Raw genomic sequence first — 15194 nt, 5'->3', positions numbered from 1 at the left:
AAAGATAACAGAGGGTAGCATGCTGTTCAGCTTCCTAACTAAGGAGATAATAGACATATCTTGAAGAATCATTCTTCCATTGCGCTCGGTTGGTGCTCCTCCTCTTTTGCTTCCTGAGTAAGCTTCTTTAGCTGCTGTTGTATCTCGTCAAGCTTGTCATCCTGCATCATAATGGTTATCTGAAGGTTGTTTATCTCTTTCTTTAGATTAGGAATGCCTTGGGCCAATTCAGCCATCTCCATGGCCACCTGTTCCATGGCCTTTGCTAACAACCGCTTCATGACCCAATACACATGTAAGGCCTGTTTATACAGGGACATACGTCCTCTAGTGTTTCCAGGATCTGGAAACAGATATTCCTAGTCCTCCATCTCAGATTCTGACTGCTCCTGGGTCGCTTCCTCTTCCAAATGCTGAATTATCCTCCTAATATCTGCGTATGTGTCTTTACTATATGCTCTCTCTGCATACTGCACCTGGTGCTTCATCTTTTTCCTTCCACGTTTGTTTCCTGCTGTTTTGGTGCGTCCCTGTTCCTGATGACTGGCTTGCCAACGTCCTCTTCTCCCTCTGCGGCCCCTTCCTTGTCCTACTCCTACATTGTATTCCCTTACCCTGCTTCCCTGTCCTATTTCGCTGGCGGGTAATCCCGTGTCGACTCCCTCTTCTCGGACCCTGACTTTCTTATCTCTTATATCCTCCGTTGCTTACCGTGTTTTTTCCATATTTCTCCCTTTACCTCTTTCGCTTTTTCTTATCTGCGGTTGATTGTCCCGTTCCAGGTCGTATATCTCCTCCAGGTTTGCCCGGGTCTGTTCCTCACCCTCCCAGTGATCCGGCTTAATGCCTTCAACACGCGAAGGTCTTCCTCCCCTGCTCTCAGACATTACAGTCCTCTTCATTCCGTCCTCTATTCTCTTACACTGGATTTTCCTTAAACCAGGAGGTCGACCCTGTGCGATTCCTCCTACTCCGGTTATCACATTTTCCTTCCTGCCTCCATTCACCTCGAGGACACTCCTTTCTTGCTTGCCCTTATGCCTCCACCCGTATCCACTCCCGCTCACCTGTCGACCTCTTTTGTGTTGCTGCACCGTCTTTCTCTGCCGCCTGCACTCGCCATAATATCCCACTCCTCCTCGGCTTTCCCTTGTGCGACCTGGTCCTTGTCCCATCACCGTTCCGCCGTCACCTCCACCACCTCTGAGCTTAAGATTATCCTTCCTGCTGCAACTTACAATGATGCCCAGTCTACCTAACGTACAATCCACCTGCCGCGATCTCTTGATGCAAGGTGGCTCATAATTGTCGCCCCTCGTCCTTTTATTGCCTTCCCATCTCATCGCATTAACCACCCCGATCGGGGGTCCTTTACCCTTCTCTTTATTGCTTCGTGGATTCATTTCTATCCTGAGTGATTATTAGGTTGAGAGTTTCCCATCCAGGTTTGTTCATGACTGTAGGCCAAATGCTATCCACTTTACCTTCTTTGCATCCCCAATTTGCCAGAAAGTCTGCTGCTTTGTTTCCTTCTCTCTTTATATGACTGATAATTTTATATTCAATATGCTTCAGAATGATAGCCATGTCTTGAATTAACCCTGTCGTCCTCCAGCTCTTGGCCACCTGTTCCCAGTCTTTTCCATTGTCAAGTTTCCTGAGCATTCCAGTTACTATCTGCGAGTCTCCTTCAATCTCCAGGTTTCTATATCCATTTCTTATTGCTATTTTAATACCTTGGTATACGGCCATCATTTCTGCTTCATTGTTGGTCATTATGCCTCCTTTGTCTGCGTACACCCATCTGGTGCGACCCATACTGTCTCTAAAGATGCCCCCAAAGCCTGCAAGTCCTGGGTTTCCTTTTGAAGCCCCGTCGAAGTTCAATTTAATGAAGTTTTCCCCTGGATATTTGAACTGTGCCTGACTTTGTGTCTGCGCTCTTTGGTGTCTTTCCTTCCGGGGATAGATCATGTTATATTCTATATTGAGTCTGGCTAATATTCTTTTCTCCTCCGGATTTGTGTTCCATTCCTCCTCCTCCCAGTTCTCAGCCAGAATGGTTTCTCTTATTGCTCTTTGAATTTTTTCCCAAATCTTCTCTGGTGGATTATTTTTATCCCGAAATATCCTTTGATTTCGTTCTTTCCACAGAAACCATATAACAAATCCTACAGTTAAGCTCCATATTCTCTTTACTATGGAACATGAAAATTGGCCGTTTCCCCAATGGAATATGGTCTGCTTTATATCATTCGGATCTCTGTTAGATTTTCCAAAGAGGATCCTTACCTCATCCCATTGGTGCTGGGCATAAGGACAGGAGTTCAGGAGGTGCTCCTGGGTCTCGTTCTCTTGTTTACAAAGGCTGCATCTGGGAGGACCTTGAAAACCTCTTTTCTGCAGCTTGTCCCATGTCAGGATTCTCCCTTTCCCTACTAACCAAGCAAAAATTGTTACTTTCGGCCACCATTTATTCCTCCATATTTGTTTCCAGTCTATGTCTTCCTCTTCTCCTTCTTGCCGAGTGGCTAAATAATATGCTTCCTTGACAGTAAAGGTCCCTTTTGTAGATTTTCCCCATCTGAGTATGTCTGGTCCCATTCTGTTTTTGATTCTTCTTACATCCATCTCTTTTGTTAGTGTCTCTTTCTGAGCTTCATCAATATTTTCATCCCATTCTTCAAGCTTTCTCCATATCCTCCAAGTTTCATCTGTTTCTTCTTCCTTCCAGTAATCTTTAACCATCTTTAGTCCCATCATTGTTGCCTTCTGGTAAGTGTTTTGTATGTTTTGAATATCAACCATTCTGTCCCTTTGTTGCCATGCCTCCTCCCAGAATTGAGCTATACTTCCGCTTCTGATTTCCCAGAAGGCAAATTTGTTTATGAGTTCTCTGTTTTGGCTTGCTAGGTCCCAGATTGAGGATCCTTTTGGAACTTCTTCCACTCTAAGGATACCTTCTGTTGTTGAGGGCATGTTATATTTTTGAGTCCATATTTGTTTCCATATATCCTTTCCTCCTCTCATCCACCTCCACCATAGTTTTGCCCCCAGGACTTGATTTAGAATTCCAGGGTCCCTGAGGCCCAATCCTCCTTTTTCTTTTTGTTTCGATATGCCTTTCCACGACACTAGGGCCCATTTCCTTTCCTGCTTGGGTCCTCCCCAAAGGAATTTTCCAAAAATTTCCTTCATTTTAGCGCAAGCTCCTTTAGGGGCTGCCATCACCGATAGAGGGTAAATTGGGATGGCCTGGAGAATTGATTTCAAGAGTACCAATCTTCCTGCTATATTTAGCGTTCTGAAGGACCAGTTTTCTAATCTTCTCTTAAGTTTGTCAATAATTTGAAACCAATTTGATACTCTTGAAGGGTTTAGAGCTAGTTGGTTCCCTAAATATTTTGTTGGAAACTCTCCAGTTCTAAAGCCCAAAGTTCTGGTCAAGTGAGATTTTATCAGTTCTGGGGTGTTGAAGATGAAAGTGCATGACTTTTCTTTATTGATTTCCATCCCTGATGCTTCCATGAACATATCCAAGATCTTTTTCACTCGTTTTACTTCCTTTAGTGATACCTCACAGAATAACATGATATCGTCTACGAACTGCTGGTGGGTGATAGGCATGTTGTTTCCCCATAACCGAAGTCCCTTTATCTTTCTTTCCCTTATCTCTTTTTTGATGTATCTTCCCAGACCATCTGCCGCCATAATAAACAAAAAGGGAGACAGAGGGTCCCCCTGTCTTAATCCTCTGGTGGCATTAAAAGTCGAAGTGGGAGTACCATTCAATAGGATAGAAAAGTTTGGCGTTGATATCATGTTATAGATCCATTCAATCCATCTATTACTGAAACCGAAAGCCCTGAGCGTTGCCTTGAGGAAGTTCCAGTTGAGGCGGTCATAGGCTTTTGATAAATCCAGCTTTATCATCATTCCTTTCTCCTTTTTTTGCTTTAGAGAATGGATCACCTCCTGGGCTACCACCAGCCCATCTAGGATTTGTCTCCCTTCTACGAAACCGGTTTGTTCCAGGGATATAATGTTCACAAGGATTGGTTTCAATCTTTTAGCTATCAGGGTTGCAATAATTTTATAAATAACATTACAAAGGGCTATTGGGCGAAAACCTTGGGCGTTCTTAGATTTAGCCGATTTAGGGATAAGAGTAAATAAGGTAGAGTTAAGACTTGGCCATACCTTTTGTTGTCTTCTCGACTCCTCTACCACTTCCAGAATATCTTGTCCCAGGAAATGCCAACTTGCTTGATAAAATTCTGTCGTGAATCCATCTGGTCCTGGTGCCTTATTTTTCTTCATTCCTTTTACTATTTCCTCTACTTCTTCTAGTGATGCTGCTCTCATCAGAGCTCTGTTCTGGTCTTCGGTTACCATCTTGGGAATTTCATTGCAAATTCTTCCTATTGCCTCATCTCTGTTGACCCTTGGTTCTGTCAGCATATCTTTGTGATAACCTACTAAAACTTGTTCCATTCCTTCGTGTTCTGTTACTCTTTTCCCTTCACTGTTTAGAATGGAGAAGATTCTGTTCCTTTGCCTGTGTTGAACCATTGCTTGATGGAAAAAATTTGTGTTCCTTTCTCCTTCCCGAAGCCAATTTACCCTGGACTTTTGTCTCCATAGGATTTCTTCCTGCTTTCTCCTTTCTTCTACTTGACTGATCAGGATACCTTCTTCTCTGCTCTTTTCTTCATTTCGTCCTTCTGTTATGATTTTCTGTTGTAATTCCTCCATTTTCGCTCTAGTCTCTGCTTCTCCATAAAAATGTTCCCAAACTCTTCCTTGTTCCATTTTTTGATTTTCCCTTTGAGTTCCTTGAGCTTTAGCTGAAAGGTGTGCATCTTATTTCTTCCTCTTTGTTGACTTTTGGTCCACCAATCTTCTATTTTCGTTATGAACTGGTTATTCCTGAGCCAAAAAGCCTCAAACCTGAAAGGGCGCTTATGGGGGTATTTTTTAATATCTATTTCCAATCTTATAGGCCAGTGGTCCGAACCCAGGGCTGGTAGAATCTTTGCCTCTACAAATACATCCCTGTTTAAGATCTGTTCTGATACTAAGAATCTATCCAGCCTTGATGCAATTTGATTTCTGCCTCCCCTACGATTATTCCATGTGTAAACTCCATTTATCGTCGGAATATCTACCAATCCTTGCTCTGTTATCATTTCACTGAAAGCCTCCATGTCTTGATCTGGTCTACTTTTTCCTCCTTTCTTTTCTCCTAGGGCTTTAATCATATTAAAGTCCCCTCCTACCATCCATGGAATCCCAGGGAAAATTCTGCGGATAGTTTGCATGTCCTTCAGGAAATTTTTGCGTTCCCTTGGGATATGCGGGCCATAAACTCCCGTGATGAGCACCCACTCTGAGGACCCTATCAATCTGAATGAGCCTGAGAGGATTCTAGGGAGACTGACCCAATATTTGACTTGCACCTCTTCTGGATTCCATAGGATTTCCAATCCTCCAGCTGTACCGGTCGCATCTTGGGCCATAACTTCATATTGAATTTTATATTTTCTCACTATCTCTTCTAATTTTTGGGCATTAATCTTCGTCTCTTGTATTATCATTATACTAGGTTTGTCTTTCTTCACCCTTTCCTTCAGATATCTTTGTTTCCCATTACTGTTGAGGCCTCTAATGTTCCAGCTTGTTACAATCATTTATAACTTTTTGGATGTTGTTGAAATACCTCTGAAAGAGGTATGACTCTTCCTGAGTTCACCAGGGTCTCCCCTACCACCTGTATAGTTTCACTCATTGGTCGTCTTCCTCTTTTTCTACTTCCTTTGCCAGAACTACCCATTCCTATATTTTGTGTATCCTGTGTTCCTGTTTGCTCCATAGGACTTGTCATGAGGGCTTCCTTCTTCTCCTTGTATTTCTGAAACATTTCCTTGTATAACTGTTTTTGCTCTTCCGGTATGAACCTCTCATCCAGGTTCCTCCAATCCTGTAACAGCCTTTTCATTACTCGCTCCTCATCATTTCCATTCTCCTTTTGTGGATCAATCTCCATCTGTGTTTGTTCTATATCTACATTCTCCTCTATCCCTTCTTTTCCAGAGTTTCCTTGATTTGAGTCTGTTTCCTTTATGTCTTTAGTCGAATCCATGGGTTCTTCTACATTTCCTTCCTTTTCTATCTCTCCTTCTTCTTCCTGTAATATACTGAACTTATTCTGACATTCTACCGATACAGATTTAGGAGTTTGTGGTTTGCTTACCGTCTCTTTCCCAGGCCTCCTTTTTCTTTGGACTTCCTGGAAACCCTCTTCTGTTCCTTCTGTTCCTTCTGTCCTTCTCCTTTCTGCTTCTGCTTTCCTTGCTGCTTCCTCCCCAATGTTCAAAGGGCATTGTTTAAAGAGATGTCCGTATTCGTGGCACCTTCTACACCTGAACGGTATATGTTCATAATCCATTGGTTGTTGCCATACTTCATCATGATATTCTAACTCTATGTATTCTGGCAGGGGGTCTGATATGTTCATGTATACGCATATCCTTGCATAGGATGTGTACCTCCCTCTCTTTGTTGATTCCGATACTTTGACGAAAGACCCTATCGTATTGCCTATCCCCTCCAGGATTTCAGGGTCCCAGAACTCTATTGGTAGGCCAAACAAACGGACCCAGACAGGTGCTGCCAGCATCTTTTCTTGATCAGGGTTGTAACTGTCTTCCCAGTGTCTCATGAATAGACCTGCATTGTTCATGAAATACGGTCCTCCTTCAAAGATTCTTTCCTTATCTTCTAGATTAGCAAATATCACTGTAAAAAAGCCCTTTGCCCCGAGCTTCAGGTCGATATGACCTTTCGGCTTCCATCTTTGCTGTATCCACCTTGCTAGGTCCTTTTCTGCCGGCCAGAACCCTATAAACTTACATATCAAAGCGTGATCTCTCATATAGCATCTATACTCTTCGAGTTTGTTGTTCGGTATCACAAACCTCGGCTTTTTTAGGGCTCTGGGAAGGCACCTGCCTCCTAGTCTTGCTTGCCATTGGTTTCCCATCACAGGCGCCTCCCTACTCTCTCCCCCTGGTTCTCTTCGTGGTCCGCTTCCGCTTGTTTCTCCCGCCGTTACATTTTTGTAGGAGGGGATCTCTCCCCTCCCTGGATCCCCGGCCATGGCGCCTTTCAGCTCCTCCTGGCTTTGTGAACCTTCCTTTCTCCCTTTTGCGCCGTTGTTTGTTTTCTTGCGCTCCCGATGTTCATTCTCTGCCCTTATCTCCCCTGTTGCTCCTCTTTCGGTCTTTCCTTTGCAAACCCTAGTGTTTCAGAAACCCTCGCCATTTCCTCAGCGCCATCCCCATCCCATCCCTTTTCCCTGCAATTCTTAATAAAAAATTTAATTCAATTTATCACTATTAATAATAAAATCAAAAAATTATTTTTATTAATAATATTACTATTAAATCCTCGATGGGGTTGATGGAATCAAAATAGTGTGGGGTGAACGGGGCGACGTACGAAGCCCGCCTGGCTTTTACACGCCCACTGAATGCTCCTTAATGACTATGGGCATCATTAATACCCAGCAGGCAGGCATCCTTCCCACTGGTTGCATCATTAAATCTCCATCTCGGCCTAGGAAGTCTTTCAGTGTATTGTGTTGGACTATGAGGTGGGGGTCTGTAGAGAATTTTGGTTTCGAACTGTGGTTTACCCGGCAACGGTCATGTTCGTGGGCAGGCAATGGATGTGAGGTATGGATTAGCTGGGAGCAAGGTGAGGTCTCATCTTGGGGAGGCTCATGGGATCCTGGCACGTTGAAGGTGGTTGCAGCACTGTGGCTCTACCAAGGTCTTCTAAGTTTGAGGTTTGTGCGTCCAGTTCTTCCCACGAAGGACGAATTGTGCTCTAGGTCGCGTCATCGGCTCCTCAGTATGTGTTTCAACTCCAGTTTGGTTTCAAGGTGGGAGTTGTCAGTTCCATCGGTATTAGAAGGGGTGGTTCCATGACGACTGCCTCCTGTTGTCCTACTAGCTTTGTGGGTCGCGCAACTCTCGTCGGGAGGGGTGCAATTCACGCGAGCCTGATTTGGGGTGACGCGGAGAGCCTCCAAAAGTTGAAGTGTCGAGCCTCCAGTCTGGGGTTGACACGGTCTAGTAATCGGTTATGTGATTTCCAGTTCACTGCTCATTTTGGTTCAATTCGGTTTTTTCTGTCAAAAGGGAGGTTAAACAACAAGACCCTTGGAAAGTGTTGCTTTGGTCGGTGTGGGTTTGTTTGTCTGTCATGCCATGCCAAAGAGGTCATTCCCACCAGGGAGGGGAGCTGCTCCTTGTCCAAAAGCGAATCAACAACATAATGAGGGCAGCCTCTCGTCCATTAATGATGCCACCAGCCGAGACACAGAGGAGGATGCATCCATTTCTCCTGCTCGCTTTGAGGCAAGTTTTAGTTCCAGTCACCCTGGATACGATTGCAGACCAATTGCACCATGTCCAACTGAATATATATAATATGAGGAACCAGTGCTACGAGCACCAGAATGAACTCGTGGCTTACGTCAATGATGTACAACATGTCCATAATGAGTTCCTAAACAATTTGGAAAGCCTTCAACAACAACACTGGCACACCAACGATCACCTTCGCACTCTGGAGGCGAGGATAAAACACATTGACTTCCACATGCATGATCATGCAGCTCTCTTTTTTGCCCCTCATGTCTTTCCGCCCAATCTACCTCCTTTAGAGGTTGTTTCTTATTGTAGATGTGGCTCAATTTTGGTAAATGTATAGTATGGCCAATAAGCCAAGCAAAAATAAATTCTGGTGCTGGGTGTAATTGTTTTCCTTGAGGCCCTATGCTATCTGAATTTGGCTAGCATGAGAAGAAAGGGTCTTTGGAGATGAATTTTGTACTTATTTTCTTTTTGATGATATAATGCAAGCTTGTTAGCCGACAAAAAAAAAATATTACTAGTAATAATAAAATATAATTCCCCCCTTAATTCTAATTTTATATATATTCTTTTTGCTAATCATTTTATTTATTGCGTTTAATTGTTTGATTAATTCAATTCAATTCATCATTATTATTTTTAAGGTCCTTCTTTTGACTAAAACAATTTATTAATACTAATAATTATAAGTTTACATTGTTTACTATAAATAAGATTTCTTTAGTCAAAACTAGTTGTTATATTCTAATGGTTAGTAAACATTTCTCTATATCTATTTATTTGATGTTATAATCTGGGTCCTCATCTTGTCTTAAAGATAAACCACACTAATTAGTTCGAAAGAAGTTGACAATATTTTCTACGATGTGAATATCACCAAAAAATATATTTTCAATACATAATATTTAATTTAATGTTAAATTGCCTAATATCATTTCCACATTTAGTTAAGTACATTAATTTGTTTATATGATATTTCCACATTTTTCCTTTTTAACTTACATTCTCATTAATAAGTTATGAGAGAACATTATTTATTTGACTTTACGCGTTATGCGTTGTGTGATTTGTAAAATCAGAATTATATCCTCTGTGGCCTTCATATCGCAGACTCTTAATTATATCCAATTAAAACACTCACGCATGGTTCTTAAAGTCACACATACTTTATTAAATTTCCATTTCTCAGTGGCTTGTTTTCAACATATATTTATGAGTAAATCATTGATGTGATCCATTATGGATCACAACCCACTTTACCTTATGAGATGTTGCTATTTTTATTTTATAAAATTTCTTTTAATATTTCTTTTAAGTTGCAGCCTTTGTAATAATGGGTTTTTTTTATGTTGTAATATAGGTAAATAATAAAATAATGCACATGTATGGTGTAATATTGTGTATTGTATAAGGTATTAAATATTAATAAAAATAAAATAATGTACAGTTAATATGAGATTGAAAGTTGCATTATATTTTAACATCTCATAAAATAAGTAAATTTAAAATTTTATTAAAAAATTGATGGTGGAAATTGAAATGGTTTTTGAAAATCTTATTTTAACATCTCATAAAATAAGTAAATTTAAAATTTTATTAAAAAATTGATGGTGGAAATTGAAATGGTTTTTGAAAATTTTATTGTTTAAAATTTGTTCTTTGTAAGTTTTTTTAGCATGTTTTGTTGTAGGTGTGTATTTTTCTTTTGCGACCATATCTTATGTACTTATTTTTATTTTTTTGCCTTTGCTCTAATTTTTGCCATGTTTCTCGATATGTATTTGACTCTTGATTTATTTATTTTTCATTATTTTCTTTCTAATTAGAAGGGATGTTTCTTGCTATGGATTTCAATCTTTTAAGGATTTTTGTCTCTCGCCATTTGGAAGTCTTGGCTCTTAATGTTCTTCAAGTTATATATAATTGTACTAATTTCAATCTATGTATATCATAATGGTTTAACTTAAATACTAAAAAAAATATCACATTTCATGTCTTTGTTTAATATGACCTTTATGTCCCTCTGATATTGATGGTTGGTAAGGTGGGAACTTACATATGGTATCAGAGTTGGTTAAAACTTTGGGACCTAGGGCTTGCCTGCTAATATTAAGAAATACTTACCTTTTTTTAATTTATTTGAATTTTTCATGATCAGGATAGGAAATCATGGGGAGAACCTCATTATGAGTGAGATTGTCCTGAAAAAAAATTTGTAGCACAATCAGACCAAACAGACCATTGTTAGAGATATGGGTTAATCCCATAAGATTCTTGCAGTTGTGCACAATCATCTAGTTGAGCATATGTCAACAATGCCTTAAGCATCTGGCCAATTGAACAGTATAGCGGTTACTATTCTAATTGATCCTGGTGTGACTAAAAGTTTCATTTCTCCTCATGCTTTATTAAAATGTAAATTGGTGGCAACATAGAAAAATGATTGTAATCAGATCGATATGGCCTCAGGGCCTTCTCAAAAGGTAGAATGCTTAGTGCATGAGTGCCCTTTAAACTTGGGAGTGTGTGTCACACATGTGAATCTTTATGTGACATCACTCGGGCATTATGATGTAATAATTGGGATGTATTGGCTCGAAGCCCACTGGGATGTGCTTAATTGTTGAAGTAAAACCCATCAATTTTTGAGTGATGAGGGCCAATCTATGGTTCTCCATGGGGAAAAGAGACTTGTTTCGTTAATTCTTACCTCAACTTTGCAGTTGAAGCGAAGTCCGAGGAAAACATGTCAAATGTATGTTATAATGGCTTTAAATCAGGGAGAGCTTTCATCCCTTGAGCAATATATTGTCCTTTCGGGATTCTCTAATGTCTTTCTAGAGGAATTCCCCGGTTTACCCCCCAAGTAGTAGATTGATTTCTCCATATAGCTTAAGCCTTGTACAAAAATGATATCCAAAGCTCCCTACAGGATTTCTATTGTTGAACTTTGGGAGTTGAAAGTGCAACTTCATGAATTATTGGACCAATGTATGAATAGGCCCAATGTTTCACCTTGGGGAGCTCTTGTAATATTTGAAAAGAAGAAGGATGGATCTCTCCGGCTTTGTGTTGATTACAGGCAATTGAATTGAGTAACTATTTGAAATCAATATATTATTCCTCACATTGATGATCTATTTGATAAAATGAAGGGGGGGGGCAATGTGTTCTCCAAGATTGACCTTCGATTTGGGTATCACCAACTTAGAGTTAAGGAATAAGATAATCCTAACACTGTTTGTCAAACTCGTTTTGGTCATTATGAGTTTGTGGTTGTTCCTTTCGGATTATCTAATGCTCCATAAGTGTTTATGAGTTTGAGGAATGGTGTGTTTCATAAGTACTTGGACATATTTGTACAACTGTTCCTTGATGACATCATAATTTATTAAAATACCCCTGAAGAACATGAGAAACACTTGAGATTGGTGTTGAAATGCTTGACAGAAAATAATTTGTATGCCAAAATGTCCAAATGTTCTTTTTTCCAATCAAAAATCCATTATCTTGGACGCATTTTTTGTCGTGAAGGCATTGTTGTTGACCCAACAAAGATTGATGCAATTTCAAAATGACCAACACCCTCTAATGTGCATGAAGTGCGTAGTTTCATGGGTATGGCAGGATATTGCCAAAGATTTTTGGAAGGTTTTGCAAAAATAGCTAGTTCAATTACTTCATTTCTTAGGAAGGGAGCAAGGTTTAATTGGACAGATAAGTGTGAGCAAGCTCTTTCCAAGCTCAAGCAATGTTTGAATACAACCCTGATATTGAAGGTTCTTGATATGGAAAGACCATTTATAGTATGCATTTATGCATCAAAAGATGGATTGGGTGCAGTAATATCACAAGATGGTATGGTGATTGCTTATGACTCTAGGAAATTAAGGTTGCATGAAGAAAACTATGCAACCCATGACTTGGAACTTGCAGTTATAGTTCATGCCCAACGGCTTTGGCGACATTATCTAGTGGGCAAGAAATTTGAATTGAAAACGGATCATCGAGGATTGCAACATATATTTACTCAAAGTGATCTTAATGCTAGACAAACATTGTGATCAGAATTCCTAAGTGAGTATGATTTTGATATAACTTACATCAAGGGTACATTAAAAAAAAGTAGTTGATGCACTAAGTCGAAGACCACAACAATTGCATTGAAGATTGATTTACAAAGCATGCCTTGAGTGCATAAGATGCTAATGAATGGTGTAAGGAAGTTAGATGTGAATTTTGTGGGAAAGATGCTAAGAAACACAAGATGGAGGGGTATTGTTGTGATGACAATGGTATGGTGAGATTTATGAGGAAGATCATAGTTCCTTATGAAGATGGGCTTTGTGAACTCATTTTTAAAGAAGCTCATCGTGCAGTGTATATGGCTCATCTAGGAGTCCAAAAGTTGTATGTTAATTTAAAGAAAAAAATATTTTGGGTGGATATGAAGAAGGATGTAGTAAATTTTGTGGCAAAGTGTTCGAAATGTTAGCTAGTTAAGGCAGAACATGGTCATCCAATAAGATTGTTACCACCACATAACATTCCTATGTCTAAATGGGAAAATATATCTATGGATTTAATTGTTAAATTACCCGAAATGACCAGGAGGCATAACTCCATTTTGGTGGTGGTGGACAAACTTACTAAGAATGCCCATTTTATATTATTAGAGGTACTTATAAAGCATCTAAAATAGCACAAGTATTTATCAAGGAGATCATTAGACTTCATGGTTTTCCTAAAAAAATAAAATTTGATAGGGCCTCTGTTTTCATAGGAATATTTTGGACTACCTTTCAAGGAACCCTCTAAACTCAATTAAATATCAGTACAACTTATCATCTGGAAACTAATGGTCAAACTGAAAGAGTAAATCAGGTACTAGAGGTCATGCTTAGAATTTATGTAATGGATAAACAATATAAGTGGGAAGATTACCTTCATTTAGTGGAATTTGCATACAACAACAATTATCACCGCTCTCTTGGTATGGCACCTTATGAGCTATTGTATGGAGAGCCATGTAGAACACCTTTATGTTGGGATAAGTTGGAGGACATGATCTTGGTAGGTCCTGAAATTCTTCAAGAAATGGAAGATCAAGTGTGTCATATAAGACAAAGACTAAAGGAAGCACATAATAGACAAAAGAGATATGTTGATATGCATGAGTGGGTTGAAGTTTTAAAGAAGGATAATTTGTTTTTCTTCGAGTAAAACCTTAGAAAATCTATATTAAATTTGGGAAAGGATCCAAGCTCTCTCCTCAATTTGGTGGCCTTTTGCTATCATTGAAAGGATTGGACCTGTGGCATATCGTATTGCTCTACCACAAATTTTTCATCGTATGCATGATGTATTTCATATTTCAGTATTGCGTAAGTATGTTCATGATCCTCCTCACATTGTAGATTGGCATCAATTACAGGTAACAAACAAGGGGGCTTTGAAGGAAGAGCCAGTTTGCATTTTGGACCATTGCACTTGACAGCTCATACATCACATGGTGGACCAGGTAAAGGTCCAATGGGACCTGTGCAATCCTAGTTCTGCCACTTGAGAGGATGCATCTACTATGTGCCTTGAGTTTCCATTTTTGTTCAAACCAAATTTGGGCCAAGTTTGCTCCAAGAGGGGGAGTATGTAGTGTCCTATTTTGCATAGCACAATTTTGTGACCCTTTTGAGGGTGATTTTTGAAGGAGTATGTATGGTAGAATTATATGTTATGGACTTGGATTTGTCACTTGATTGGGGAATACTATTATATATATTACATATATGGTTATGTCTTTGTTGTAGCTGCTGCAACACCCTCCAAAATTTTGGCTTACACTCAATTTTGGAGCCTTCCTTGGTCTTGTATATTGTTGTCACAAATATTAGAGCTTATTTCATGAGCCTACTTGTTGGGTGAACTGTCGTCTTTTAGCTTGTTTGGCTACCGAGTAATGTGTACAAGCCTATTTTGATGGTTTCAAAGGTCTGTCTTTGTGTATAAGAGTTGTTCTAACTATGTCAACACATGTCGCACTCATTCACAAAGTTTTGAGCATTGTTTCACAAGTGTCGTCACGGTTTTCCCAAAGCCTATCATAAGTGTTGCACTTGTCATACCTGGTCGTAAAGTTGTCACACAGAGGGAAACGATTTTTTTATGTGTTTGGATGATCTATGTTGTCGTCTCGTCAAAGTATTCTAAGTGTGTGATCACAATCAAATTTCATCACCTATCTCACTGATCCCACACTTAGTCATTTTTGGGAAAACTTCCCGACCAAGCAATCTAGCCTCTCCTAAGTTGCACACTACACAGTCTCAATCCTCTAGTTGCGACCTTACTGCTTGAAACTGCGCAATGTGCCGTTCCTCTCTCCCATAATTGTTGCACTACACAATTTTTGTGCCCAAGCCCTGACCTTTACCTCCACAATTGTGCAATCATGTCCCCAGCCCGACTTAAACTGCACACTTCTCATCCTCACGCCTCAAGCTCATCCCATAAGTCCTTGAACTACGTAGTTGTACAATATCACAACCTCCCTTGACTCCCATAACTGCACAATTGGCACTCCCAATGTCCATTCCCTCAACCTGTCCCCACTGGCTCTAGAAACTGCGCAGTCTTGGCCCTCAGGCATGCCTGGGTTGTGCAGTCTCAGACCTCAATCTCTTCCCTTAGCTGCTGGAACTACGCACTGTGCAGTCACAGAGACCCTCTTCCCAGCCCGACACTTGTTTCGGGCTC

At 40.1% G+C, this 15194-nt stretch overlaps 1 protein-coding gene across 1 annotated transcript; it reads right to left on the bottom strand.

The window, feature by feature from the left end:
* Positions 1 to 1383: 1383 nt before the first annotated feature.
* LOC149153405 (uncharacterized) lies at positions 1384 to 4755 on the bottom strand. Its single transcript, XM_089443813.1, has one exon. It carries the CDS (start codon positions 4753 to 4755, stop codon positions 1384 to 1386), a length of 3372 nt encoding a protein of 1123 aa, XP_089299939.1.
* Positions 4756 to 15194: the final 10439 nt, after the last annotated feature.

The sequence above is a fragment of the Pinus tabuliformis genome, chromosome 9, assembly GCF_031772625.1.
Source record: "Pinus tabuliformis cultivar Carrire ecotype Pingquan chromosome 9, CPIR1, whole genome shotgun sequence".
Lineage (NCBI taxonomy): Eukaryota > Viridiplantae > Streptophyta > Pinopsida > Pinales > Pinaceae > Pinus > Pinus tabuliformis.
The sequence above is the reverse complement of the archived record's forward strand: the minus strand, read 5'-3'. Positions and strand labels throughout refer to the sequence as shown.